The sequence below is a fragment of the Lepeophtheirus salmonis genome, chromosome 4 (genome assembly GCF_016086655.4).
Source record: "Lepeophtheirus salmonis chromosome 4, UVic_Lsal_1.4, whole genome shotgun sequence".
Lineage (NCBI taxonomy): Eukaryota > Metazoa > Arthropoda > Copepoda > Siphonostomatoida > Caligidae > Lepeophtheirus > Lepeophtheirus salmonis.
Genome location: NC_052134.2, coordinates 13,066,645 through 13,094,465, shown reverse-complemented (window position 1 = coordinate 13,094,465; position 27,821 = coordinate 13,066,645). Strand labels below are relative to the sequence as shown.

General features: G+C 35.7%; 3 protein-coding genes and 1 long non-coding RNA gene across 8 annotated transcripts; 1 reads left to right on the top strand and 3 right to left on the bottom strand.

The window, feature by feature from the left end:
* Positions 1-69: 69 nt before the first annotated feature.
* Positions 70-7,638, bottom strand: Col4a1 (Collagen type IV alpha 1). 2 transcript variants are annotated; one of them, XM_040711043.2, is made up of 17 exons: positions 7,360-7,638; positions 7,210-7,288; positions 6,708-6,756; positions 6,418-6,633; positions 6,114-6,356; positions 5,829-6,050; positions 5,464-5,772; positions 5,242-5,406; positions 4,880-5,182; positions 4,439-4,822; positions 3,563-4,355; positions 3,223-3,501; positions 2,939-3,162; positions 1,435-2,877; positions 1,178-1,379; positions 827-1,113; positions 70-767 (listed from the first exon to the last, which is right to left on the bottom strand). In XM_040711043.2, the coding sequence occupies exons 2-17, from the start codon at positions 7,272-7,274 to the stop codon at positions 510-512; spliced, it is 5,442 nt and encodes a 1,813-aa protein (XP_040566977.1). In that variant the 5' UTR covers positions 7,275-7,288; positions 7,360-7,638; the 3' UTR covers positions 70-509. The 2 variants fall into 2 exon arrangements, with proteins under 2 accessions (XP_040566977.1, XP_040566979.1); XM_040711045.2 differs by having other exon boundaries at positions 7,210-7,312; positions 7,360-7,551.
* On the top strand, positions 7,507-15,141 carry LOC121116760 (uncharacterized). 2 transcript variants are annotated; one of them, XM_040711047.2, is made up of 17 exons: positions 7,507-8,104; positions 8,181-8,420; positions 8,483-8,704; positions 8,775-8,928; positions 8,995-9,162; positions 9,664-9,955; positions 10,016-10,507; positions 10,559-11,039; positions 11,102-11,426; positions 11,483-11,689; positions 11,745-12,146; positions 12,266-12,514; positions 12,569-13,371; positions 13,431-14,047; positions 14,114-14,291; positions 14,353-14,467; positions 14,537-15,141. In XM_040711047.2, the coding sequence occupies exons 3-17, from the start codon at positions 8,685-8,687 to the stop codon at positions 14,819-14,821; spliced, it is 4,788 nt and encodes a 1,595-aa protein (XP_040566981.1). In that variant the 5' UTR covers positions 7,507-8,104; positions 8,181-8,420; positions 8,483-8,684; the 3' UTR covers positions 14,822-15,141. The 2 variants fall into 2 exon arrangements, with proteins under 2 accessions (XP_040566981.1, XP_040566980.1); XM_040711046.2 differs by having other exon boundaries at positions 7,801-8,104; positions 8,775-8,924.
* Positions 15,142-16,567: 1,426 nt separating this feature from the next.
* On the bottom strand, positions 16,568-17,270 carry LOC121116761 (uncharacterized). The gene is made up of 2 exons (XM_040711048.2): positions 16,900-17,270; positions 16,568-16,844 (listed from the first exon to the last, which is right to left on the bottom strand). Exons 1-2 carry the CDS (start codon positions 17,076-17,078, stop codon positions 16,688-16,690), a joined length of 336 nt encoding a protein of 111 aa, XP_040566982.1. The 5' UTR covers positions 17,079-17,270; the 3' UTR covers positions 16,568-16,687.
* An 8,249-nt stretch (positions 17,271-25,519) lies between these two features.
* LOC121116455 (uncharacterized) lies at positions 25,520-26,271 on the bottom strand. Of its 3 annotated transcripts, none has more exons than XR_011779513.1 (3): positions 25,996-26,228; positions 25,792-25,943; positions 25,520-25,737 (listed from the first exon to the last, which is right to left on the bottom strand). It is a non-coding gene; the product is annotated as an uncharacterized lncRNA (long non-coding RNA). The 3 variants fall into 3 exon arrangements; XR_005863866.2 differs by having other exon boundaries at positions 25,792-25,931; positions 25,996-26,226; XR_011779512.1 differs by having other exon boundaries at positions 25,792-26,271.
* Positions 26,272-27,821: the final 1,550 nt, after the last annotated feature.

Sequence of the window (27,821 nt, the reverse complement as noted above, 5' to 3'; positions counted from 1 at the left end):
TTTTAGCATGTTTCTTTTGTGGTGTTTTTTGCTCCCATTTAAAATGTTGATTTACTCTAAGTGATGATCTTTTTTTTTTTAAATCAAGGTTTATTGATATTTACATAAAGTAATTTTTTCCTATATATTTAATATATCAAAATACAAACAAGGAACACATAAAAAAATTAACAGTGTTTAAAAATTATATGTAGCACATATAGACAATATAAATATTCGTTTTTCATTATTTCTTTAAAAAATGTAACAATATTTTCTTCCTCTTACAATTAAATGAGAATTAAATTTCATTGAAAATAATAACAATATTACTAAAACGGTCTCTTAAATGAATGTTAATATACACACATAAAGTAATCATTTAGTAAATGATTAAGTAATGATTTCGGCAGCGTTGTAAGTATTAAAACAATTTTCCTATCGATGTCCTTCTTAATTTTGCTTAATAAGTAGTTGATTTTAGTAATGTCAATTGAAGAACTTAAAAAGGAGTCAAGTTTTGAATTCATTTAAGACTGCTTTCGGCAAACTTGACATCTGCTGACCCTTTGTCTGAGATTACCCGCCTTGAGTGTTTGTGAAACTGGCTTTGTAAATTGAGAAGTTGGATCAATTGTTGCCAACCAGAAAGATAGTTTGTTTGCAAAGTAATGGCAAGTACCTCTTCCTCCATTGCATTCAATAAAAGGTGTAGCTCTAAAGTCCTCTAAACATGAACCGGGACTGGAAAGGGATTGACCTCCTCCTTCTGCTCCTGCAGCGGTGTGCTATAAAACAAAAATTATTTTACCCATAAACATTACCGTTATTATTTGAAAACTATTACCATAGCAAAACTATAACCAATCCATAATCCGTTCCATCTATCCGGACACTCTGGAACGTTCATATCTTGACTGTGAACAGCCATGACATTGGAACTTGTTTCACAGACTACACATCTAGAAATGTATTCTCTGATGGCGTAATCAGATACAGGCATCATGGGAATAGGAGCGTTTGTGGATAACCAATAGGATTTATCATTTCGGCTAGCATAGTTGCATACATCATTAAAGTCACAAAACAAAAATGGCATGGTGTTGAACTTTGTAACACATGAGCCAGCCAAACCTTTATAATTTAAAATTAGTTATTGATGAGCTGTTATCTCTTTGATTATATATAAGTTATGTACCTAAATCTTGATGATGTGCCTTTTCATTCCCTTCAATATATAGTAGGGAATAACCATCCCATAATTTTACATCTCCTGCTCCACAAAGTGGTATACTCGAAGACTGACTATGCCTGACTAAAATATTTCCTGTATGATAAGCAGAATCTGGTCGACAATCCTGACCATCTTGTCCTGGATCTCCAGCGATTCCTGGTCTTCCCTATTCAAAATAACAATAATAAATCAATGTTACTCCACTGGTAGATTGATCTTACTTGTAAACCAGGTTGTCCAGGGAAACCTCTGTCTCCTTTCATGCCTGGCAATCCAACAGGACCTGGAGGTCCATTAAAACCTGGACGGCCGCTACTACCCTTAATTCCTGGTACTCCAGGAGATCCAGGTATTGCTCTAGGTCCCATTGGCCCTTCTTGTCCCGGAATTCCTGGCAAACCTGGTGGACCTGGATTTCCTTTCAGACCTGGTGGGCCAAATAATCCAGTATTTCCCTTTGGTCCTGGAATTCCGGGGGGTCCAAATTGACCTGGTAAACCAACGTCTCCTTTCTGTCCTCTTTGGCCAGCTGGTCCAGGAATTCCAGAAAGGCCAGGATTTCCTTTCTCCCCTCTTTGTCCTGGAATACCAGGTACTCCGTCTTTTCCTGGGAAGCCTGTATTTCCTTTCTCTCCTATGATTCCGGGTAACCCTGGGGGCCCTTGATCTCCTTTAATTCCAGATAATCCAGGTAAACCATAATCTCCTTTAGCACCAACCATTCCATTCAGTCCAGGTTGACCTCTCATTCCAGGAGGGCCTGGATATCCTCTATCACCCTTTACTCCATTAAAACCACGATCTCCTTTATCTCCTTGTCTACCATCCAGACCAGGGAGTCCATCATCTCCTTTTTCACCCATTAATCCAGGTGGACCAGATCTACCTTGTTTTCCCGGTAAACCAGGGAGTCCTTTTTCTCCTTTTACCATAATTCCATCCAAACCTGGTAACCCAGAATTTCCCTTGTCACCTAAATCACCCTTTTCTCCCGGTATTCCAGCCATTCCTCTGGGCCCTTCTCTTCCATTTTCCCCTGGAAAACCAGGTTTTCCTTGAGGTCCAGAGAAGCCACGATCTCCTTTAAGTCCAGGTAATCCTGTCAGCCCAGTATCTCCTTGTGGTCCCATGTCTCCTTTAGCTCCATTGAGTCCAGGCATTCCTGGCAGTCCCGTATCTCCTTTTTCACCGGATAAGCCACTTTGTCCTGGATAACCTTTTTGACCAGGTGAACCAGATGCACCATCTCTACCACTTAAGCCAGGTTTTCCAGGAAAGCCTGGATTTCCCTTAGGTCCTTCAAGTCCTGGTAAACCAGGCAATCCTCTCTCACCTTTTTGGCCGGATCTTCCATCAAGACCAGGTAATCCTGGTAAGCCACTTTGTCCGGGGTTTCCAGGATTACCTTTTTGACCTGGCATTCCAGGTAACCCTGGACTTCCTTTTTGACCACTTTGTCCAGGAAAACCATCTTTACCACTTAATCCTGGTTCTCCTTTCTCTCCTTTAAGGCCCTGCTGTCCAATTCCTGGCAATCCAGGCTCACCTTTAAGACCAGTTAACCCGTCAAAACCAGGGTTGCCGTCTTGCCCTTGTAGTCCAGGTAACCCTGGTTGACCTCTATCTCCTTTTTCAGCTATTCTTCCTGGAAGCCCTCTTGGTCCCTATAAATTTATGGATAATCATTCAATATTTAATCAATATATATCAAAATTTGTTCCTTACGTCTGGTCCTCTCATTCCCGTGTCTCCCTTCATTCCAGGCAATCCTGGAATTCCATCTTGACCTGGGAGACCATTCATGCCAAATTCTCCCTTCATTCCGTTTAATCCTGGTGCTCCAGGACTACCAGGAAATCCATCTTTACCTGGAAATCCAGAGGATCCACTAGTACCTTTGTCTCCTTTCTGACCGGGTAATCCATCTAAACCTCTTATTCCAGGGACACCTAACAATTATAATAGATAAATAATGACACAATCAAATTAAAATTATTATTTTATCCTACCTGGTTTACCAGGGAGACCAGAAAATCCTTTTGGTCCTTCTCTCCCGAATTCTCCCTTGTCACCTTTCATTCCAGGTCTTCCTGGCATACCTGGGCTTCCTACTCTTCCAGTTGGCCCTCTATTTCCTTTTTGTCCATCAATTCCAGAAGGGCCTGGAGGTCCAGGTGGTCCTTGAGGCCCTAATGGACCAGGATTTCCTTTATCCCCTCTAATTCCATTTAATCCAGGAAGTCCTTCCATTCCTTTATCTCCTTTTTCACCAGGGAAACCAGCAGGTCCTACGTAAATTAGATGTAATATATTGAGTAATTAACAAAGTCTATTGAATAAAATACATACCGGATCGTCCTTGTTCTCCCTGAAGTCCAGGAAGTCCAGATTCTCCTTTATTTCCTTTCATTCCTGGAGCTCCAGCGTAACCTGGGGGTCCTACTCCGGGTAACCCAGCAGTACCTTTATCCCCTTTGTCTCCTATTCTACCATGAAGGCCAGGGATACCTCGATCCCCTTTAGAACCAGGATAACCACGATCTCCAGCAGGACCTATATTTCCTTTCTGACCTGAAACTCCAGGGTTGCCAAAAGGACCTGGTTGACCACGATCTCCTTTTTGGCCTATTTCTCCAGGAAATCCTCTCTCGCCCTTTTCTCCTCTCTCTCCTTTAGCTCCAGCAATTCCTTTTTGTCCGAAGTCTCCCTTGTCTCCTTTTATACCTTTGCCTCCTGCAGTTAATGCCAGGTTTTCAGGACATCTACCTGCCTCTCCTTTAGGTCCAACATCTCCCTTGTCTCCAACTTCTCCCATTGGACCCAAAGGCCCTGGAGGTCCAATGTTTCCTTTAACAGGTTTTCCTGGTGGTCCTTGAATACCCATTACCCCCGGTCGTCCATTTCTTCCTGGATAGCCATCAATTCCTGGTGGTCCTTTTTCACCTTTTGGACCTGGTAATCCTGGTGAACCAGATGGACCGTCCATACCCTTTGCACCACTTAAACCTGGAGGTCCAGGTACTCCAGAGAACCCCATACTTCCTTTGTCTCCTTTAGGCCCTTTTAGTAAATAGTCAGGTACAATAGCATCTGCTCCTTTGTCTCCTTTAGTTCCTGGGGTCCCATCCCTTCCAGATTGTCCCTATACATAAAAATTAATTAATGTAATATAATTTTGCTAATATTTTTAAATCCGGACAGGGCAGGATAAACATATGAACTTACAGGATCTCCAATTCTTCCAGGAACACCAGGAGAACCATCATCCCCTCTTTCTCCTTTAGCCCCAAGGGATCCAGGCATTCCTCTTTCTCCTGGAGGTCCATCAAGTCCATTTAATCCTGGAACACCTTTTTGACCCTTCATTCCTGGAGCACAAAGTTGGCATTCTCCACCTTTGAAACCCTTATCACCCTTTCCTCCGGAGAGACCAGGTCTTCCAGGTTGACCATCTCTTCCTTTTTCTCCAATTGGTCCAACAGGCCCAGGCGGTCCAGGTGTACCCTCGAGAGAATCTCCTGGAACTCCTCTTTCTCCTGTGTATCCTCTCTCTCCTTTCAATCCAGCGTTTCCGGGCCTACCATTATATCCATCTTTTCCACGCGGTCCCTTGAAAATAATTTATTTAAAAACAAAGGTCTTAGATTACTAAAAATTGAATCTTACTGGAATTGAAAGTCCTTTTTGTCCTCTAGATCCGGGATAACCAGGATCTCCAGGAGATCCCTTTTCTCCTATCTGACCAGGGCTTCCGGTTATTCCTGATAAACCTGGGGTTCCTTTTTCTCCTTTTATTCCAGGAGGCCCTTCTGGTCCTGATAATCCAGGTAATCCAGGACCACCAACTGGCCCAATAGGTCCCCTTTCACCGGGTAAGCCATCAAATCCATCTTTTCCAGGTCGTCCTGGAGGACCAGAAAAACCTCTGGGACCTTGAGGACCTGGAGGTCCAGGTGTTCCAACACCACCCTAGGAGTAAGAAAAACAAGCTATTAAATAGTTTGAAGGAGTTGATGACAATAATTTACCCCGGGAAGTCCAGGTGGACCTGTCAAACCCTTTGGACCATCTAATCCAGGTAAACCTGCTTCACCTTTTCCACCAGCACGACCAGGGAAACCATCATAACCATCTCTTCCCTGATCTCCTTTTTGTCCAGCTGGACCTGGTGGACCAAAAGGACCTTCACGTCCCTACAATGATACAAAAATTAGGACTGCAAAAAAGTACATTTATAATTTATTCTTTACTCGGGGTCCGGGATGACCTGGTAATCCTTTTTCTCCATTTAATCCATTTAGTCCATTATATCCAAATTCTCCTTTTTCTCCTTTAGCACCCATTGGTCCAGGAGAGCCACGTTCTCCCATGTCTCCTTTTTCTCCTCTTTGTCCTGGAGGTCCCGTTGTGGCAGTGGTATCCGTTCCGGAACCTGTTACTGCCTCATAACTACCTGGAGGTCCCGGAGGTCCCGGTAATCCAGGGACTCCTTTTGGACCATAAAAAGCAAGTCCCATTTCTCCTTTTTGCCCTTTAGGTGCTTGATTACCTTTTGGACCCTATAAAAGCCCCGAAAATATGAGAAATTGAAAGTTTATGACACAAAAAATCTTACATCACGTCCAGGAAACCCTCTATCTCCTTTGATACCCATTGGACCAGGTACTCCTGGATTACCCATTGATCCTGGTAATCCATCCAATCCTGGTTCTCCTTTTTGTCCCATTGCTCCTGGTCTTGCATATGCAGGCTCTCCCTTTATACCTTTTATACCGGGTAATCCAGGAAAACCTCTAGGTCCAGGCAAACCGGGCATTCCAGGCCCTCCTGATAACCCCTAAATTACAAAATATACATTTTAGTGTGCTACTTACAATTATAAAAATTAATTTTAATTTACATCAGTCCCATTACAGCCATCTCGACCTAGATCTCCCTTTGGGCCTGAAGGCCCAAGAAGTCCTGGTACACCATTCACTCCAGGATATCCTGGAACACCCATTTTCCCTCTATCTCCCTTATAGCCCATCGTTCCTTGTGGTCCTGTTTCTCCCTTTGTTCCTTTGGGACCGGGAAGTCCTTCCATTCCAGGAAAACCCCGTTGTCCTTTGTCTCCATGTGGACCTGGTATACCTGGTGGACCCTATCCAATGATTAAATAATTACTTTATTATCAATTGCATTCAAATATATTCAAGCCTTACTCTAGACCCTTTCTCTGCAACACATCTTTTTCCAACACATCCTCCTCCTTCACAATTGGATCCACAATTTCTTTTTGGTTCAGGCGCAACTGGATCTCGCCGTGAAAAAGGGTCAGATTCGTACTCTCCGGGCCGTCTAAAATAATTATCATATGAGTTATCAAAGGAATTGGGCAGGTCTCTTCCAAATCGATCATCTGTTGAAGGACCAAATACCTTATTTAAATATATTGTAAAATAAGAAGTTTTAGTTAATGGTTGTTTTCAAAAACGGAGAATGAACAACTTACGGCATTCGTATTTGGGATTGTTATTTGAATTATGAATATTATGGCAATGCTGAAATGAAATCAATTTTATATCTATAAATTTATATAATTGATTAAGGGATCAATATTTCTATTAATATCTAACTAATTGCACATGTGCTCAAGTTATTTTTTTATTGATCTATTAATTATGAGTATAATTTTTTTTTTTTTGCACATTTGACCAACATATTATTTGATTTCCTATATTTTGAACTTTAAAAAAACAACTACTATATGGATGTTGAAATGAAATAAAGGAGACAAAAATATGTCAGATTAGGGTTTAAAAAAAAAATGAAATGAGATGTCACAAATACAGATAAATAGTATTCCGATATAGTGTGATATTTTTTCGTCTCACTTTATAAAAGTAGGTCAATCCGTAGTACAAATTAAAATAAAGGGTCTTTAAGAATGTTTTTATGTTTTACTTGAAATAATACATTAAAATAATACTTTTTTTTCTAGATAAAGGACTTACCATATTGGCAGTGTTATAAAAAATGGCCCCTCTGACAGGATACTGAATGTATTTCTTCGATGCATGCTAACAAAAAATCCTACAATGGAAAAATGAATACAATCTAAAAATGGCAAAAAAAAAAAATGAATATAGAAATAAAATCCTTACTGAAGAAATATTAAATATAAATTTTCATTATTTCATGGAGTCTGGTGACTACTACTTGTTCCCTCACGAATCAAATAGCTTTCCAGGCTAAGTCTCTTCTTTTATCACACCCAATATAAGACTAAGATCAAAAAATATTTTAAAGTCAGTAACGAGTGTGCGATATGTTAAATTGATTCCAAAAATAAATAAGTAGAAAAAAAAATATGTCAACTTGATATCATTAAATAAAAAGTGAAATAATCTGCAAGATTATTTCACTGTAAAAAAATATCATCTACGCAATAAACTTATTAAATATTTAAAAGTCTACGTTTGATGTATGTAAGCTCTTCTTGAAGGTAACATTTACCATGTGCTAACCCATTTGATAAATTATTTACAGTGTATCCAAATGAATATATATTTTTTCTTGTTTTGATATAGCTGGAAAAAAAATCCATGATTCCAGTGCAAGAGAGTGTTTATTCAAAAAAAAAAAAAAAAAAAAAAAAATACTGAAAGAGTTTTAGACTTAGTATCTGACTGTATTCGAGAAGAGGGTTTATTTTCAAGTCAAATAATAATTTTGATCCTCCTCGATTGATTTGATAAAACAACTATGACTTTATAGATATAAAGTATTTCTTGAAAAGAATAATCAAAATCCTTTAAAAAAAGAAGGAAAATGCATCAATTTTTAAAGACTTGGATCCTTCACTTAATTATATTTTATCTCATTCAGAGGAGTTATGCACAAGAGGCGGTAAGTTGTTCTTTTTCCTGATATACATATTCATATAGTAACTCATGGTATTGATTACAAACCATTTCGTGTTTAGCCCTGTAAAGGCTGCCCAAGAAGTGGGCCTCCTTGTAGATGTTCGGGAAAAGGTGTCACAGGACACCCTGGCCTTTCCGGAATGAGAGGGCAAACAGGTCCACCAGGAGAAGTTGGTCCAGATGGACCGTCTGGACCTAAAGGACAAAAAGGTGATTATGGTTCTTCTGGTAATATGGGTGAAAAAGGTATTCGAGGGGACACAGGAGTTCCAGGATTTCGAGGCATGCCCGGAATTCCAGTGAGATATTCTTTCCTAATATTTTAAAGAAAGTAAATATCTTTATGAAGACACATGTTTAGGGAGTTTCTGGAGATATTGGACCTAAGGGTATTGAAGGTCTCTCTGGTTGTAATGGTACAAACGGATGTGATGGAATTCCCGGATTTTCGGGTTCACACGGTGCACGAGGTCCTCAAGGTATAAGAGGATTTCCTGGTATTGCTGGTGAGGCAGGAGATGGTGGATTAAATTCTCCTGGAATTAAAGGAGAAAGAGGAGTTAATGGACAACCTGGGCCCCATGTTAGTATATAATTCCCTAGGCCTTTTCCTAAAACATGGATTTCACTAACATACTCTTTTATAATCATAGGGAATCGATGGAAGACAATCTGGAAGTACTGGATCCAAGGGAGAAAGAGGAGATTTTGGACTCTCAGGAAGACCTGGTCCTCCTGGTGAACCCGGCTATCCTGGTGACTTTGGGGATACTATCCCAAACTCTGAAAGTTATAAATATAAAGTACGTAAGTTTGATATAATTATTTACATTTTCAGTATTTTATATGTGCAAGCTTTTATTTTGACCTCAGGGAGAGCAAGGAGAAGTTGGGATTCCAGGGCCACGGGGAGATGATACAATTACGGAGATTGTTGCGGATGTTTCTGTAATTTATAAAGGTGAAAAAGGTTTGATTGGATACAAAGGAGAAATTGGATTGTACGGAAGGAAAGGAAATCAAGGATGGGAAGGAGATAGAGTAAGTTAATCATTTATCATTTTTGTTTATGATTTGCTTTTCTTCATACTTTTAAACATTAATCAATTTGCTAAATACACTCCCCCCCCTCAACCCCACCCACACACATACACAAAATAATGTCTGCTCGCAATAAAACGTGCGCGTAAGCTTTTTTAACGGGGAAGAAGGTTATATACTGAAATACAAACAATTGAAACATATGTTTGACATACGTTGTTAAAATCTTGCAAATGTTATAACAGATAATTAGAATTTGGGGGAATCTTTGTAAATATATATTATGACTACCAAATAATGATAAAGGTCGTGATTTAAATGAAACAAGTTTTTGTGCAATTCTTTTCAACAAGTAAATTTTCACTTTGTAATTATATTAAACATTAATTTTAATGTATCTGGTATTACAATTGTATATTTGTAATATCCTATCTCACTCGTACCTCGAACAATATACATAATATGTGAAATGACTATCAAGTTCTTTCGTATAATGCATAGGGTGAATCGGGAGGAGTTGGGTTCAATGGAGCTAAAGGTGTAATTGGTGCTCCTGGATATCGAGGCAAACCTGGAAAACCGGGTCCTGCTGGTCCTGTTGGACCAAAAGGTTTAAAAGGATCATCTGGAAAATATGGAAGACCAGGTATTCCTGGAAAAGAAGGCATGATTGGCGAGCAAGGTATACCTGGTAGGCCTGGCCGACAAGGAGAGGTTGGTCCAACAGGTATTTTTGATCCCAATTTGGCTGAAGAAGGAAAAGTTGGTGCTGTTGGTGCCCAAGGATCTGAGGGTAATTTAATTTATGGAGTTTTTTTTTGTTTTTTTTATCAATTCTAAATTAATTTCTTAGGTTTTCCTGGAGAGGATGGATCCCCTGGAGCTAATGGACTATCAGGCAACAGAGGTTTAAAAGGAGAGCCAGGTGAACCAGGTACTCCTGGAGTTCAAGGAAGAAGAGGTATACCTGGCATCAGGATAAAGGGTGAAGCAGGGGATGATGGTCCGAAAGGTTATCCAGGGTTTCCTGGTGCAAAAGGAATGAAAGGTAACCCCGGTCTACCTGGTGATCAAGGTGATGAAGGAGAAACTGTCTATGGACCACCAGGATTGGCGGGGGAAGATGGAAGTGATGGAATACCTGGGGAAGATGGTGTTAGAGGAGATATAGGTTTCCCAGGTCTGAAAGGATATCCTGGAAGAGGAAGACCTATTACTGGGCCTACTGGGGAACAAGGTCGACAAGGTTATCCTGGACCATCTGGATTGCCTGGACTAGATGGGTTAGAAGGACTGAAAGGAAGTTTCGGAGACAAGGGAGATGATTGTCCCTTTTGTCAAAATGGTAATTAACTTTGACAAGCTGATCATTGCATATTATATTCTTTAATTTTAGGCCTTGTTGGTGAAAAAGGCGAGGAAGGAACTAATGGCAGATCAGGTTATAAAGGAGTTCAAGGATTTCCTGGATGGCCTGGTTTTCGCGGAAACAAAGGGATAAAAGGTTACATGGGGATTAAAGGATGGCCTGGCCAGTCTGGTCCACCAGGAATGAGTGGTTTAGAAGGAGGTAAAGGATATAAAGGAGATCAAGGTTCCTTATTAGGATTAGAAAATACTATTGCTGGAGAAATTGGAGACCTTGGAGTTGGGGGGTTTCCTGGTTTACAAGGATCCAAAGGTCTACAAGGGCCCTTTGGTAATCCGGGAATACCCGGTTTACCAGGATTTAAAGGAATGAAAGGAGGTCCTGGAACATATGGAGCTCCTGGTAGACCTGGAATGAATGGACAACCAGGTCCTCAAGGACCGGTTGGAGCAGATATATACTTAAATCCTTATGAGATAACCGAACTTACTGGAGATATAGGATTTGAGTAAGCATTAAAATTAGCCTATACATAACTGTTTAAAAAAAGTAAATTTTCCTTTCATACAGAGGTCAAAAGGGTATCAAGGGTCAAAAAGGTCCTTACGGAGAATGGGGTGCTAAAGGGGATCCTATGCCTCCAAGTATTATGGCATCCATTGTCGGGGAGAAAGGAAGCAAGGGAGAGATGGGACAGCCAGGAAATAGCAACAATAAAGGTGATAGAGGGTTCGCTGGGGAACCTGGAGAGAAAGGTCAACTAGGTTACGAAGGTGAACAAGGGCCTCCTCAATGGGGACTTCCTGGTTTAGAGGGCTACGCTGGAGATCCTGGAATCAATGGCATGATAGGATATCCGGGTGAAAGAGGAGATTCTGGAATCGATGGAGAACAAGTGCGTTAAAACTACAAAAAAGAAAAAAGTTGTAATTACATATTTAAAAAAATTAGGGCCTAAAAGGATTAAAAGGAATGCCCGGTGAGAGAGGACGCGATATTCTCCGAGGCCAAACTGGAAACAAAGGTGCAATTGGGCCAAAAGGAGATTATGGTATTCCAGGAAGAAAAGGTTATCCCGGATCAGATGGAATAGAAGGATCTGCAGGATATAAAGGTCTGAAAGGAGCACCTGGAACTACTGGACAACCTGGCAATAGAGTAATATTACCTGATAAAATATTTTTAAAAGACTTATTTTGATTGTAATTATTAGGGTATTATTGGAGATGTCGGGGATATTCGACCTGGATATGGAGGTGTTGGAGGGCCTCCTGGAAGAGCAGGTCTACCTGGAATTTTTGGAGATCCAGGAGCTCCTGGTACTACAGGAGAGCCGGGTAAAGAAGGATTTGCAGGACTAAGGGGAGATCCTGGAACACCTGGTAGAATGGGCTTAGTTGGTCTGAAAGGAAAACAGGGTATTCCTGGCTCAAATGGAAGAGAAGGACTTCCAGGAATAAAAGGCATGCAGGGAGATAATGGAATGCAAGGACTACCAGGACTTCCAGGAGTTATCGGCCAACCAGGTTTAGTTGGAAGAATGGGAATTGATGGTGAAAAAGGTGGCCCTGGACTTTTTGGTTTACCAGGAAAACAAGGTTTCAATGGAATGAAAGTAAATTACAAATACAAAGATTATTTTTTTTTACTTTTAATAATTTTTTAGCTGATGAAATACTTTTTAGTTAACATTATTTTAGTAGAATTACAATAATATTAACTTACTAATTTCAGGGTTATCCAGGTGACCCTGGAGAAATTGGAAGAAGGGGGGCACCTGGAACAGCATTACAAAAAGGTGAAACTGGTGAAAGAGGTTTTCCTGGTAATCCAGGAATGGCAGGACGTCCTGGCCCAGATGGAATGCCTGGACTAATGGGAATGAAGGGTGACGATGCTTATATTATAGCGGGAAATCAAGGTATAAAAGGTTCTAGAGGACAAAATGGATACTTCGGAATGCCTGGGACAACAGGACGAAAGGTAGATGTCGAAACATAGACCATTTTTATTTTGATGGAATTTTAATTTTATCAGGGTGAAATGGGCGAAAACGGATTACCCGGCCTACAAGGATACAGAGGCGACGATGGAATTCCTGGCTTAAAGGGATACCCAGGATTACCAGGGCAAATGGGAACAAAGGGTGAGGAAGGAGACTATGGATTTGAAGGCTTAAAAGGTCGTCCTGGTCCATACGGAGAACCTGGACTGGAAGGTATTCCCGGAAAGCCTGGTATTTTTGGTCAGGTTGGTCTCAGAGGTGAAGCTGGAAATGATGGCTTCAAAGGAAGAAAAGGTATGGAAGGAGATGTAGGAGAAAGAGGACTTTCTGCTGGTGCTGACGAAGGAGAAAAAGGAAATATAGGATTACCAGGACCAGATGGTTTTCCTGGCATGAGAGGAGATGAAGGTTTTCCAGGAGTGCAAGGGGTCAAAGGCAATTCTGGAACTTATGGTCGTCCTGGCCTTCCCGGTTATATGGGAATGAAAGGTACTAAAGGAGACAGAGGTGCATATGGAGACAGAGGAATTCCTGGTAGTTCACCAAACTACAAAGTTGATGGTGAACCTGGAGAGAATGGAAGAAATGGTAATTATGGTAGACCAGGTTTGAAAGGTATGAAAGGAAAACCAGGACTGTTCGGTATGGATGGATTGCAGGGTAACAAAGGAGAAAGAGGTGATGGAGCAGATGGAGAAAGAGGAGATGATGGTTTTCCCGGTATTCCTGGTCAAGCCGGTCAGGATGGTCTACCTGGCTATCAAGGTGACAGAGGGGACTTTGGAATGCCTGGACTAAAAGGGGAAATGGGAAGAATGGGCATAAATGGCCCTAGGTAATAAATAAATGTAACTCCTATACAATTGATAACTAATATCTTCTTTGTCTCTTTAGCTTACGAGGCATGAATGGTGAAAGTGGTAGACCAGGTTTGTATGGAGGGCCTGGTTTTGAAGGCATGAAAGGCTTTATGGGGGATCCAGGTTTCCCTGGTATTCCAGGCATTCCTGGAATGAAAGGGGAGCCAGGGTATTTTGGTCCACCCGGTCTAGAAGGTCTGTTGGGAAAACCGGGTTTACCAGGAAATTCTGGTTTGATGGGGCAACCTGGAGAAATTGGAAGTCAAGGAGTACCTGGTGCACCTGGTTTTATTGGACAGCCTGGTCCTCAGAATATGCCGGGTTTGCCTGGTGTTGATGGATTTAAAGGTAAAAATGGAGATAATGGACGAGATGGTTTTCCAGGTATTCAAGGTGTGCCCGGAACTAAAGGAAAATCTGGTGATGTTGGATTTTCCGGTGAGGGAGGAGCAATTGGATCACCTGGTATTCCTGGAAGACGAGGTAGTGATGCACCTTTAGGCCCTCCACCAAAACCTCAAGGGTTTTTTTTTACAACTCACTCTCAAACAACACAATTACCAACTTGTCCTCAAGGAACAGTTCCCTTATGGGAAGGTTATTCTCTATTACATATTTATGGAAACGACCATGCACAAGGACAAGACCTGGGTACCTATTTACATTAACCTTATTTCAGTTCATATCATTTATTTTTTTCAAATATGTATTTTGTAGGTCTTCCTGGAAGTTGCTTAAAACGATTCTCTACAATGCCATATCTATTTTGCAATCTCAATGAAGTTTGTGATTATGCAAGCCGAAATGACTATAGTTACTGGCTAAGTACAACAGAGTCAATGCCCATGATGATGACCCCGATTACTGGAAGAGACATTGAGAGATATGTTTCAAAGTACGTATTAATGTCCTTATAATTCAATTCTTACGTAGAATGCTCAATTTATTTGTCGTAGATGTCAAGTTTGTGAAGCTCCAACACGTGTTATGGCTATACACAGCCAATCTGTTGATGTTCCTAACTGCCCAGAAAACTGGTATGAGCTGTGGGTTGGATACAGCTTTTTGATGGTAAGAAAATAAAATATACATATCTTGATAGAACATATAATATATAGCTAATTATTATCAATATCATAGCACACAGATGCCGGAGCAGAGGGCGCTGGACAAAATCTTGCATCACCGGGATCCTGCTTAAAAGACTTTAGAAGCCGTCCATTTATTGAATGTCATGGTCATGGAAGGTGTAATTACTACACATCAGCATTCTCCTACTGGTTGGCCACGATAGAAAATGAACAGCAATTTGTAAAACCAATGCCAGAGACTTTGAAAGCTGGAAATCTAAAATCTAAAATTGGCCGTTGTGCTGTTTGTATGCGATCGCCACCCCCAAGAATGGCTCCACTTGATTCTAATTAATTACTCTTAATTCATTCTTAAAACAATTTCTCCAAAGTGGCAACATTTAAACTTTCCATTATCATTACGGATTTATTGATTAAATCCTCTGTACATTAACCATCCAGAATAGAATAACTTCATTGTACAAAAGTTACCCAAGACTCTTGTATCCTTTTTTTGAATACTTTTATAGAAGACATTGTTATAATTTTTTATATTAACAAAATACTGCCAAAAATGTATGTACAAGAAATTAAACTGCATATACCTACATATTCAAGAATAAATAAATGCAAATCATAACTTTTATTTTTGTAAATAAAATTTTGTACAAACAATTAAGTTGAATTTTTTGAACATTTTTTGGAAGTAAAATAAGCATGGATGATTGTTATCTATGTTGTTTTCTTATGGCTTAGCATCTAAAAGAAAAAAATAACTTAAGATTTTAATGCAATGAAACCTGAACCACTTCCAACATTTTCATCCCCAAACCATCAGCAATGTTTTTATATTTTCCTTACTGTCAGTTTTTTACTTATCTTAGCTTGTCAGAAATTAGTTTATTTTTTTCCAACTATGACGTCATTATTCAATATAATTAATTAAAACTTTTCACATCTTCACAAAAGCTAATTCAGATCTAACCAATTCACATTTTGGTTACTGATAAGAAGAAAATAATCTTATAAATCGTCAATATAGTGTACATTTTAGGGAGCTAACAATTAATTAAGTGTTGTTCGGGCTTATTGGTAGAGAACAAATCAGCTGGAGTTGAGCTGTGAACAACTAAATGAAGAATAATCTGATAGTTGAATAGGCTTGGTCAACTTATAATTAATTTTTGCGTCCTTTTTTTTCTCTTTTTGGAAAAAGGCCGAGAGATACAATGAAGATCTGTGCTATTAGTCTATGTAAGCCAAAAAAGACACAAAACCTGCTAAACTACATAAATTGACTTCCATTTCATGACAATTATTATTATCAACGTCTCAATTTACTTGAAGCTGAATGATTATAAGTGTCTCAGAATTTGAGGTCTTAAATAAGTAATCTAATTAATTTTTTCGAGTAATTGGAGCAATAATTATGAATGCTAAGTCGGATATGTCAGGTGATAATTAAACCAGAAGTAATTTATATATTTTAATATAGATTGAAGGACAATTCAGCCCATTATTCAAATATTAAATAAATACTTGCATACATTTTGAGAACATGTAACTTTAGGAAAATTTGTTGAAGGAATTGAGAATCTAAAAATTGGATATCAATAAAATACCAAAACGATTTCCTTACCAAAACTTTATTCAAAATTCCAAACAGATATTTCTAAACCTGAATTGTCTTTTTTGCAAGTCTGATATCAAAGCCAGAGTCAATTTGACAAATGGAGTGAGTAGTCACTAAACTAACAACTCAAATCGTAAAAGTTCCAAAGACAGATGTGGGAAAAGTCTTTATACTGCAAACAATGTCTAATTTCAAGTCTGTGCTCTCAAATCAAAGTCGTTAAATATTTTTATATAGTCCAGTTGGACAGTTCCAGTCATTACAAGTCTATAACTATAATATAAGATTAATAGTGTTTCTTGAGTTCAGTGTAGTCAGTCTTCAAAATATGAGCTCAAGTTGAGTCGCAAGTCTCGATTTACATATCTAAACCCTTATATAAAACATTGGGGAAGGGGATCAACAGTTCTATTAACCATGGGATATTATCCTATATTTAAAAGCAAAATGAGCCTTGCAACTAATAACTAATAGGCTATTGGATTTATATTTCAAATTTTGATGGACTATAAAAAGTGTACATATATTTTGAAGTTTGAACAAATTGAAATAATTATCTAAAGTAGAGTGACATAAACTATCAAGGCCTTAGACAGGGATAAGATCCTCTTCTTCCTCATCGTATCCCTCATCCGTATCTTCTTCTTCTTGATTATCTTCCTCTTCCTCTTCCAATTCAGTTCCTTCATCACTAGAGCTTCTATCCTTTTCTTCTTCCATTTGACGAATTCGAGTATCAACAAAGCTACAAAATAATGACTATCATATATTTGAATCAATATTATGAAGAAAGCACATACTTGGAGACATCCTGATAAATTGTATTGTTTGGGTCCAACTTATTCAATTGATTAATATGAGATTTTGCTTCTGAGTAGTCCTTACTTTGAAGGCTGATAATCAGATTAATCCGTAATTTTAAGAATTCAATGGATTCGGATTGATAAGTTTTGCATTCATCTGAAGATTCTGATTCCATGATAACTATAGAAAGTACTAGAAATTCTTTTTTGATAAAATTATGAAACCTGAAGTTTAGTTGAATAAGTAGAACTTTCCATATATAGATAAAATTAAATAAAGACCGTAGCTAAATATAAGTATCCAAAGAATTATAACCCCAAATTTAAAGATGTTATATATAATGTGTCCAAGAGAAAAACAGAACTGTCTATAATATAAAAGGATTTGTAAATAAAATGTAAAATTGAAAAACAATTATAATTAATAACTAATTGTATTTTTAATTACCGTCCCTTTCTTCTTTTTTGAAGCTTTTCACGAGCAGTTAGTAAATGATGATAGCGATAAAATCCAGGCGATACATTTCCCCTGGATTGACAAAAAAATAATATCATCAGGCATAATATTAATAGGTTTAAAGATGATATTCCAACATTTTTTAAACTGATTTAGTATATACCAATTTCAAAGCATGAACATCTACGGAATTAAATCATTAGATTTTCTGCTAGTCACTAATCCCATTTATAATGCAAAATCTTAAATACATTTATTATTCAATTTTTCCAGAAGGAATTTACTAATGCCAATAAACATCAATATGGTCGCAACACATACATTAGGGTGTTTCTTATTTTGCATTTTGTTGAAATGTCCCAATCGCCTGCACAAAAATCGTTCCTCTTGATGAAAAAAAATATAATTGACAAAGCAATACTCATTTTTTTTTCGCGATGGGGAGGGGAGGGGGGCTGTGTTTTTGGAATTTGTCTGAAAAAATCCAAAGATTATTTTTTGGAAAAAAAATTTCTAATTAATTTCTAAAATCCTGAGCTCTTTACAAAGTGTTAGTGTATCAATTGACCTTTGATACCCTTTGAGATGCACTGGGATCATCATAATTACTCCTAAGATTATGTTTTGAGGTTGATAGAATCAATTTTGACTTAAACGAAGGGTTTCCAATTTGACACTCACTAGACAGGATAGATTTTCAGCAAATCCAATGCAGGGCCTTCTCTAAGACAAAAGGTCAATTCAGAGTCTTCATCAATAGAGTATTCCTTGAATTCGTCCGGGTTTAGTGTCAACTCCGTATGAACGTAATTGGATTCAATCTTGGTTGTATTTTTAAACTATTTAATCATTTTCTCATTAACATCATTAAAGTTTTTCATCATAAATAGAGACTCATCTACGTAAATCGTCTCCTCTTCTTCATTTATTAAGAAATTTATAACTGCCTGACAAATAGTTTTTTGACTTATAATGAACTGATTGGAGGTCAAGCTGTATATTTTGTGGTTCATAGTCTATGAAAGGTAAGACAAATGATTTCTTTACATAATTTTTGTAAAATAAAGCTATTTTATAATCGTTTTGAAACATTTCTATTCTACAGGATTCTATAGGGTTTTTGAAGACAAATAGAGATCGGAAAGCCCTGAGAATTTGAAGATGACCTAATTTATTTTAAGAAACATGTGTGTTATTCTGAGAGAAAAACGATACTATTTATAATGTGAATTACAATGCAAATAATAGAAGAGAAAACTTATACTAGAAATTGTTGTGAACAATGTTTTGACATTTTCCTCATTTAAAATGAATTTTTATTTGGGTTGTATAGGTCCTTAATTTAGGATGTAAAATCAGTGCCATTTATTGGTCTTTCATAGGTTACCCAAAATAGGTTACATAATTTCTGATATGCACATCTGGAGTACTTTTGTTCACAATTTAAATCCATTCGGTGTGGAACTATCATCGAATAATAATTATTAATTACTTTTTTATATGGTAGAGTTGTCCAGGCATTTTATTAAATTACTTCATTAGGTTAAAGTATTATTATTTTTGTCACCTTGACTGAGGAAGGGGACATCAAATTCTAGGAGGAGCATTGACCCTTGAATAGAAAGGATCTTTGTGGATTGAGTAGCTTGAGATGGCATTTTTAATAATTTTTCTTTGAAATATTCAATTGACTTTTTTCTTATGGAAACTCCAAAATTTGAAATTATTAGTCATTACTTTTTTAAACAGGCTATTAATTTAACAATTATACAACCCTCAGTTGTTGTTTTTTTTTTTTTTGGGGAGGGGGCTTTATTTTTTGTTGCTGTTTTTTTTTTGGAAAAAAATTGAAAAATTATTTTTATAGTAAAAGAAATGGAAAAATTAAATTTTGCGCTAAAAAATTTCAAAAAACATTAGAAAAATTATTTTCTTTGGAAAAAATTTCTAAAATTAACAATAGAATGTTAAATTTTTTGAAGAAAGAAATTCCAAAAATTAAATTTGTTTTGAAAAAAATTTCAGAAATTGACAGCTATTTACAAAAAATCAAGAAAAAAATTCATACATTAAATCTTTTGAAAAAAAAAAAAATATTTTGGTAAAAATTTAAAAAATCTATAGTTATTCTCTAAAAATTAAGAAAAAATTCCAAATGTTACATTTTTTTTGGTATAAATTTAAAAAATCAATAGCTATTTGCAATTTTTTTTTTTTCAATTTTTTCTCTTACAAACCTCTAATATTCTCAAAAAATTCACAAATCTATATCTAGTCTATAAAATTTTTAAAAAAACAAGAGCTATTCTCAAAAAATTCACAAATCCGTAGCTATTCTAAAAAAATTTCAAGTACTAAATTTTTAATTAAAAAAAATCAAAAACCCATACGTGTTCGCAGAAATAAAATAAAAAATTTAGAAACATTTCAAGAATTCATAACTATTGACAGAAAATTAAATTAAATTTCAACTATTAAATTTTCTAGTATAAAGAAAAAAATCCTTTTTTTTTGGGTGGACTATAGCCCCTCCAGCCCACCGTCTGCAGACGCCCCTGAGTTGACATAGGTATAAATGCAAATTTAATAATAAACTATTGGGAAGTATAATAATTATGAATGTAGTCAAATTTCTGCTGTTTTAGTAGATTAAAATTTTAACGATGTCAATATATACAATGAGCATAATCAAATCGTACCAAACCAATTACAGCTCCATAGATCAATTATTGCTTGCAATCGATGTTGAGTTATCAAATAAAAATTGTTTGAAAATTCATCAGCTTTCATAAACGGTATTATGGATTGCAATACGTCCACAAAAAACGACAATAGAGGCAAAAAGTCAACGGATCTTCTTCGTCACCATCACTATGTAAAGAAAGTCACAGACGTTAGGTATTGCTCTTTTTGAGCAAGTCTGTAAAGTCAGGAGACTCATTAACAGAGGCATGCGCATGAAAAAAGGAGGAGGAGGACGCAACAAGACTGTCGCTGAAAACTTCTTGACCGTTGTGGTCGTGGCAGGGATCAAGGAGTACCAGGAAGTAATAAAAGAGGTTATGAATCCTTTGTAAGATGTTAACTATAAATTATATTTGACAAAAAGACTCATCACACAGCCATGTCAATTCAAGTCTGGTAAAAAAACTTCATTGGTCCGTTTATTTAAAATAGAATAAAAATTACCTGAATAATTCTTCTTTTGATATGAACTCTTTAAATACCATCAAGTTGAAAGATGTTTGTTCCTTAAATGATTGTCTTCAGAATGTAACATTTCGTTTGTTTAATCAATATTGTCAGACTTTCCAAAAGGGATCATGTAATATATATATATATGTATAATGTATAATATTGAATATACATTTTGTATATTGTTCCTAAAACACAATTTCAATGTTCATATTAATCAACCCATGATTTATAGTTCATACTATTTTTATTAACCCCCTCAATTGATACCAGGTGGTCCATTGAAATCTGATCTCTTACTAATTCAATAATTAATGAAGGTTGAGTAATTGAATTTAATACAATTTTTGATATATTAAAGCATAAACATTTAGTTACAAAACAAAACAAATCTGAGCTCTCAAGCGTATGTACAAGTCGAGAAAATGACGCTTGAACAGAATCGACGAATTTTCATTGGTACACTCCTAGCAGCTAGGAGTCTCTATGAGCACTTTCTACGCTGTCAGCAAGTCTTAAACGTTACAGAAAGAGATCTCATACCAGACTGTCCAGAGAGCTATCCAAAAGCGGGCGAAAAGAGCCTTGTGAGGGTGGAGAGGCCACTTTTGGTACCTGAAATGAAAGAAACCCATATCCTCTATTCCAAGACTCTTTTGAGTTCATTTGAACCCTTTGACGCTTTTGCCTCCATACACACCTATTTCTAATCCCCTCGACTACACCTTTTGGAGCCAGGCATTTCACAGCCACCGCGAAGCCATTATTACCGTTAAGGGCGGCTACATTAAGGAATAAGAGAGCTCAGACACTAAAATCCATTTATGGTATTAATTTTGATGAAATTATATTGTTAGTCAATAAATTATATCTTATTGAAGTTTACAATTGAAAGTGTTCATACTTTAATGGACTATTTCTTAATAAGCTATTGTTGAAAAAATAAATTGGAAATCAGAGGTGGGTACTCGCTAATGTCATATTTGTTTGCTAATCTTCTAAATTTCTTGGCCATTCTGGACAGCGGACTAAAAAAAACGCACATTTTTTTGTGATGTAGCACTTGTAAAAGATGTATTGAAATCTTTTGGTATTTTCAAAAAAAAAATTCAAAAAACAATTGTTTACAATAATTAATTTTTTTGGAGAAAAATTTAAAAATCCATAGTTGTTCTCAGAAAATTAGAAAAAAAATCCAATATTAAATTTTTTGTAATTATTTTTTTCAAATATAACATCTTCTAGTAAAAAACAAAAATTCCTTCATTTGAGCTGATCACATTCGGACACCCCTGAGTTACGTACCACTTGCAAAATATTCTTTCAAAACTACCCCTGGAGTGCTTCCAAGTACCTCCAAAGGTTACGCTTACCCCAATTCAAAGAATACTAGAGTTACATGGAAGGTGCATTTCTTTCCACGCTCGTTTGTTTCTTTTCAAACGTTGGGCTAAATTAATAAATAGTTTATTTAAAGAATATCCCAAAATTCAAAAAACGATTCATTTATATGCTGTAGGTGTATACATATATTTTCTAAATAAATTATTAAAAATACAATTTAATCTTATAAATTGAGTGATTTCTTGATATCAAAAAATTATGAAACAAACTGAATGTATTAATAATTGAATTAACTTTTCATTGGGGGAGGGGGAAAAATCGTCCCGGAAATTTCACACAGGAAGATATTTTTGATGGCCTTCTGCTCAGAACCATATCCTTAAGAGCATACAAGTTTCTTAGGGATAGAAAACTTATTACCTTCCTGCTCCATCTACTCTCTCAAGTTGGATGAAAGACTTTAAGGTTGACGTAGGATTTTTGTGGAATGGGCTTGAAGTTATGGAAAATACTTTTTTAGCGTTTAGTGATACTAACAATTTTGATCTAACGGTTTTATCCTTCGATGAAGTTAAAATTTCTGAAACCATTGAATACAGTCATTTATTAGATCAAGTCTTGGTCCATTTAAACCATTACAAGTTATGTATGTGCGTGGATTGCTTTGTCCATGGAAGTAGCCATGTACTTGGGTATCGACCAATCTATGGTGAAATATATTTTATTTGAAGCCATAATGGAAATTGAGAAGAACGGCGGTAAAGTGATACATATAGTATGGGTCCCACCAATCAAAGACTTTGGTATATAAAAAAATAAATCATAATTTACTCATCCATGTATTTAATCAACATATTTGTTAATAGTTTATTATAATGTGTTTTTTTTTCTTTTTTTAAAGATTCTGATTCGACTTCCGAACGGTGGAGTTTTGGATAAAGAAATGTTTAAAAAGTGTACTTGGAGCGCAATCTGTAGGATACCTTACGCCACTTCATAAATTAAAGCACTTTCACATTAATTGTCAAGGAAATGATCGTCAAATAGGTATACTTAGCTACTGAATTACTGAGTCATGAAGTGGTAAGTTGTTATTAAACTTCATCGAACCGAATTAAAAGAACAATAGGAATTTATTTATTTAATCGATAAGTGGTACTCTATTTTTTAATCTAGAGGAAAATACGATAGCGAAAAACTTAAATGTGGTTATGGTGGAGTTCATCTACATGAACAGTAGTATTTTTTTAAAGAAGTCGTGAGATAAATGGTGGAACTACGGAAATTCTGTACTCATCAACATATTTGGCCTTTTCAAAATGGAATTATAATGACAACAAATTCCCTTATTCAAATATTTCCGTATGTCAAGGACCGTTATGGAGTCGAATTTATTATGACTACTCGTTGTAATCAAGATTTTCTTGAAAATTTCATTTTGCGGTTGCTCCAATGATCCCCCAACATCTGTGGATACACTCAATCGTATACGTCACCTTATGCTTGGTCGACAACCCGAATTTGCTGTCCCATCCACTCCAGTTCAATGTAGCAGTAAACAAGGAGATGGAGCTACATTCGACGTATCTAACAGGTTTGATCATATTGAAGATGTACAACTACATTATGAATCTTGTGTTGCTTTAACTATCAACTTCAGTTCGTATAAGGTCGGTATATCCAAGTGTATTTGCAACATGAGTCAAATGGATTTGGAGTTGCATAATTCAAATGGTTGGATTCAGAGCCAAGATCACAAAATCTTATTCCAAACTGAAACTATTAACTAAGAATAATTTATTTTTAGATGTGTTTAGTTATAATGAAATGGTTTATGTTTATTTACTATTTTAAGGACTCAGAATTTAATCTCTAGCGTATGATTTAAATAGATTCTTAAGGTTGGATTTAAAATATTTAGAGATTCTTACTCCCTATCTGCAGCTATTTTAAATTTAGGAACTCCATATTATAGATAAATATACATATTATCTGTAATACAAACTGAGTCGGTAAGTAAATACTTGGGACTCTGCTAACTCCCGGCTCATTCATCAGTCAAAATTATTACATCATGACAATTGGATGTACCAAGTTACATTATTTTTGATAATATTAATATGATATTTGACAGTATTGTGTCCGTGCCATTTTCATTTCATCATTGAAAATAGTTATTAATTTTGTTTTATATAATAATAGCATAATTAGTAGTATAGTTGAATAAATACATTATATCTGTGATAAATGTGAAAAGGTAGTTTATATTTACCTCTTCCCATTCACACTGACATATGTAACAAATCTCTAACATAGTTTAATGCAGAGCCCTATAAGAAGAATTATGTCACGAGATTTCAGCACCCCCTTATGACAGATATCAAATGGCTCAAAAAGAAATAGAATACAATAAATGAATACTAAAAAAATGATTTTATTGAGCTTACATACACGATTAATTATTATAAACAAATGGAATAATTACTTTCATAATAATTTCTTTAATTTACTTTATTTAGCATACACATGATTTGGCTTCCGAAAGTAGAAGGAAGAAGCTATTCTATTTTCTTTGATAATTATAAAGTTTACGTTCGTAAATGTATGGTATACGGTAATTTCTTATAAGGACATTTCGTATAAAACATTTCCGTATAAGGACATTTCGTATAAATTAATCAGGAAACGGGGATAGACTTTATGAATTGACATTTTGTACCCCCAATATTGGGGTTGTTTTCAAGTACCACCGATACTTACGTAATTACTATGAGCCCCTTACAGCCCCCTATTGTATCCCGAATGTTGGGGTGTTTTCAGGTACCGCCGAGTCTAAAAACGGGATGCAACTTACCGCCAATACTTGAAAAACAATAAAGAACCCCTCACAACCCCCCTCCTTCCCCACAATTGTACCCCGAATGTTTGGTGATGTTTTTGGGTTCTCATTGGCTTAAAATTATAATCTGCTATATGTTCCTCCTATATGTTCGGAGTACGATTGGGGAGGGGGGATTGTCAGGGGCTCTTAGTTGTTTCGTCAAGTATCGGCGGTGGGTTGCATCCCGTTTTGGTACCCAGTGGTACCTGAAAACACCCCAAACAGTCGGGGTACAATGGGGGGGTTGTAAGGGTCTTTTAGTTGTTACATAAGTATTAACGGTACCCGAAACCCCCCCAACATTCGGAGTATAAAATGACAATTCATAAGGGCTATGCCCCGTTTCTTCATAAATTTATACGAAATGGTTTTATACGAAATTGTTTTTATACGAAATGTCCTTATACGAAAATGTTTTATACGAATTTACCTATTACTGTAAATGTATGTGCATTCTTATCCTAGCATACATAAAGACAGTGATATAAAAAAAATTATGCCATTTGGGGACATTTATAGACTACTTAATTAATGGAACCGCTACTTCAGTTATTAAGTTTAATTATTTTTTTTTAACTCATAAGATTTGAATAACGCTTCTATTTTTGCAAATTCTTCCAAACAGTTATCGGCACAATAGATTAATCCTCTATTGGACGATTTATAGTTCGGCAACGAATTTTAACTTAAGTGAATTCTCGATGGTTTTATTAGACAAAAGGTGGATTTTGGAATTTGAAGACTTGCAACTTAAAATTTTTATTTGGTCTAAATTAAATACCGAAGAGAGGCGCATTTCTAAAGACTTAAACTTTGATTGTGCGTCCCAAATTTTGACATCTTTCTCCTTCAACTTCTTCTTCGATTTCTTTATTTCTGCTTCATATATCTAAGTTGAATTTGTAGGTTGGTATTAATATCCTTTAGATGTTTTAGCTCTGGAGAAATATCTGTAATACTTATAAAGCAATTTTTTTAAAGGACAAAGTAACTAATACAAAAACAAAGTTACCATTAAAAGAAATTTCATTTTCTATTGTTGAGCAAATTAGATTCATATCCACTAAGTTTATTTCTCCATTTTCGGAAGTATAATGTTCCAAATAAGGATTAAGTATATACGATCCTGAAATTCTGGAGATCTTTATTTACCTGAAATTTGATCTAAAAAATGTTGCTTGACATTCCCTTAATAATTAAATTTGCTTAGCATCACCATTGTTCTCTGGAATGAAAATGGGTTTGTTAGAGTTTTTGATAAGCCTTGGAACTTCAGGTTTGAGATTTTTAAACAATTTTGAAATGGCTTGAGAGCCGTAATTCTGTATGAATTGATTTTCTTCAGATGTTTAGAGCACAATCGAGAATTATCTGATGGTTTCCAAAGATTTATTTTCATTTTTAGAACCCATTAACTTCCACGGAATTCCTTCCTCGGAAATGAAAAAGAATACATTCCCCTCACCTAAAATATAATATTAAACTTTGAATGTTTTGGGAATGTTTGACTCAAATACATGATGAATTCAGCTATCGTCAAAGCAGATAGCCTGGTGACGATAACTCTACTTATAGCCTATAAGTAGAGTTACGTCACCAGGCTATCTGCTAACCAGAGCCCTATAAGTTATAGGGCTCTGGTTTAATGGTTTCACATTCGCTTATCTTACTCAGGTTAATATAAATTATTAACCTTGGTTCTTACATTATTATTTTGTTATTTTCTTCTAATACACTTATAATTTTTTTATGTAATAATCATTGAAATGTTTGAATAGACAATTGAATTTTAAGAAAAATCCTGGAAAGTATTTTTCTAAGAAGATGTCTCTCATCATTTTGCTAAGCAGTAATTAAATTGCTATTGTTTTACATATAAAAGCAACAAACCATTTTTGAAACACTATATCAAATCTTTTTAAATTATAGATTGTGTAATAATACTTAATAAAATAGTTTCATTTATCAAATCATATGCAAAATGGATTGGCGCATATTTAAAATTATAAATTTTACTGCATATATATGCAATAAATTATTTTAGTGTTATGATTTAGATTTTCAAACGTATTTTTGGTTAATCATATATTGAAAAATATACAAAATACTTTGATGTGTACATGTCATAATTTAAAGTAAAATATTAAAAATACTTGTAATGACTAATGATGAATGGCTTAGAATCAGCCCTACAAAAAGACAGTATATATGCTAAAAGGCAAAATTAAATCATAATTTTCAGTGATTAAATAAAAATGATACGGACACAATAGTGTGTAATATCATATTAATATTATTAATTATTATTCAATCCTTTGATCCTCTCTCTTTCTTACTAATCTATTAAGATTTATGTTATATATATTGTACATCCTTTTCCAAAAAAAAATGTCTTCTAACTTTAAAGGATATAATTTTCGATCTAAACTTTACTTTTGGTAATTTTTTTTGTAATCGACTGGTAGAGAAATGTTAAAGGTAATATCTATATCATTTTTAGATCGAAACAATTACTCCATGCAATTTTTTTTTAATCCAAACCATTTTTATTTCAGTTCAAAGATATTGTCTTAGGAGGGAGATATATTAATTGTAGCACGTGACTTCAAATAGATTTTCTGATATCGTTGAAATAAAATGGAGTAATATTGTACTATGTCAATTAGGTTTTGCCATTTGATTTTTAACCATAAAAAAATATACATTCACTCCTAATATTAGTAGAACTCATTGATCCTGCGGACACAGTGATATTTGACTCTATCCGTTAGTTATTAAATTATTACCTCTCATGAGTATATATTGGAATATTCATATTTTGGCCAGAAAGTCTGCAAGCTGGCCCGGAACCAGATACCTTGTAACCCGATATTTTCTAAGACAATTAACCTTTACATAGGTTTTAACAAAATTATAACATTGTAGCTATTATGTTATATAGGACACGCAACCTCGTCAAAACTGATTGGTACTTATTTTAATTCCCAAAATTTTCATTAAGTAATTAATATTTCATAGTACTTTTTTTCAAATGTATTGTTC

Bases quoted from the DNA above. Each gene is read 5' to 3' on its own strand.
- Col4a1 (XM_040711043.2), bottom strand. From the start codon at position 7,274: ATGCATCGAAGAAATACATTCAGTATCCTGTCAGAGGGGCCATTTTTT. The intron at 5,773-5,828 runs GTAAGATTTTTT...GGGCTTTTATAG, and splicing joins GAGGGTTTCCTGGACGTGAT to GGTCCAAAAGGTAATCAAGC. The intron at 1,380-1,434 runs GTAAGATCAATC...TATTTTGAATAG, and splicing joins CTGGACAACCTGGTTTACAA to GGAAGACCAGGAATCGCTGG.
- LOC121116761 (XM_040711048.2), bottom strand. From the start codon at position 17,078: ATGGAATCAGAATCTTCAGATGAATGCAAAACTTATCAATCCGAATCC. The intron at 16,845-16,899 runs GTATGTGCTTTC...ATTATTTTGTAG, and splicing joins ATTTATCAGGATGTCTCCAA to CTTTGTTGATACTCGAATTC.
- LOC121116760 (XM_040711046.2), top strand. From the start codon at position 8,027: ATGCATCAATTTTTAAAGACTTGGATCCTTCACTTAATTATATTTTAT. The intron at 11,427-11,482 runs GTGCGTTAAAAC...TAAAAAAATTAG, and splicing joins CTGGAATCGATGGAGAACAA to GGCCTAAAAGGATTAAAAGG. The intron at 14,468-14,536 runs GTAAGAAAATAA...TCAATATCATAG, and splicing joins TTGGATACAGCTTTTTGATG to CACACAGATGCCGGAGCAGA.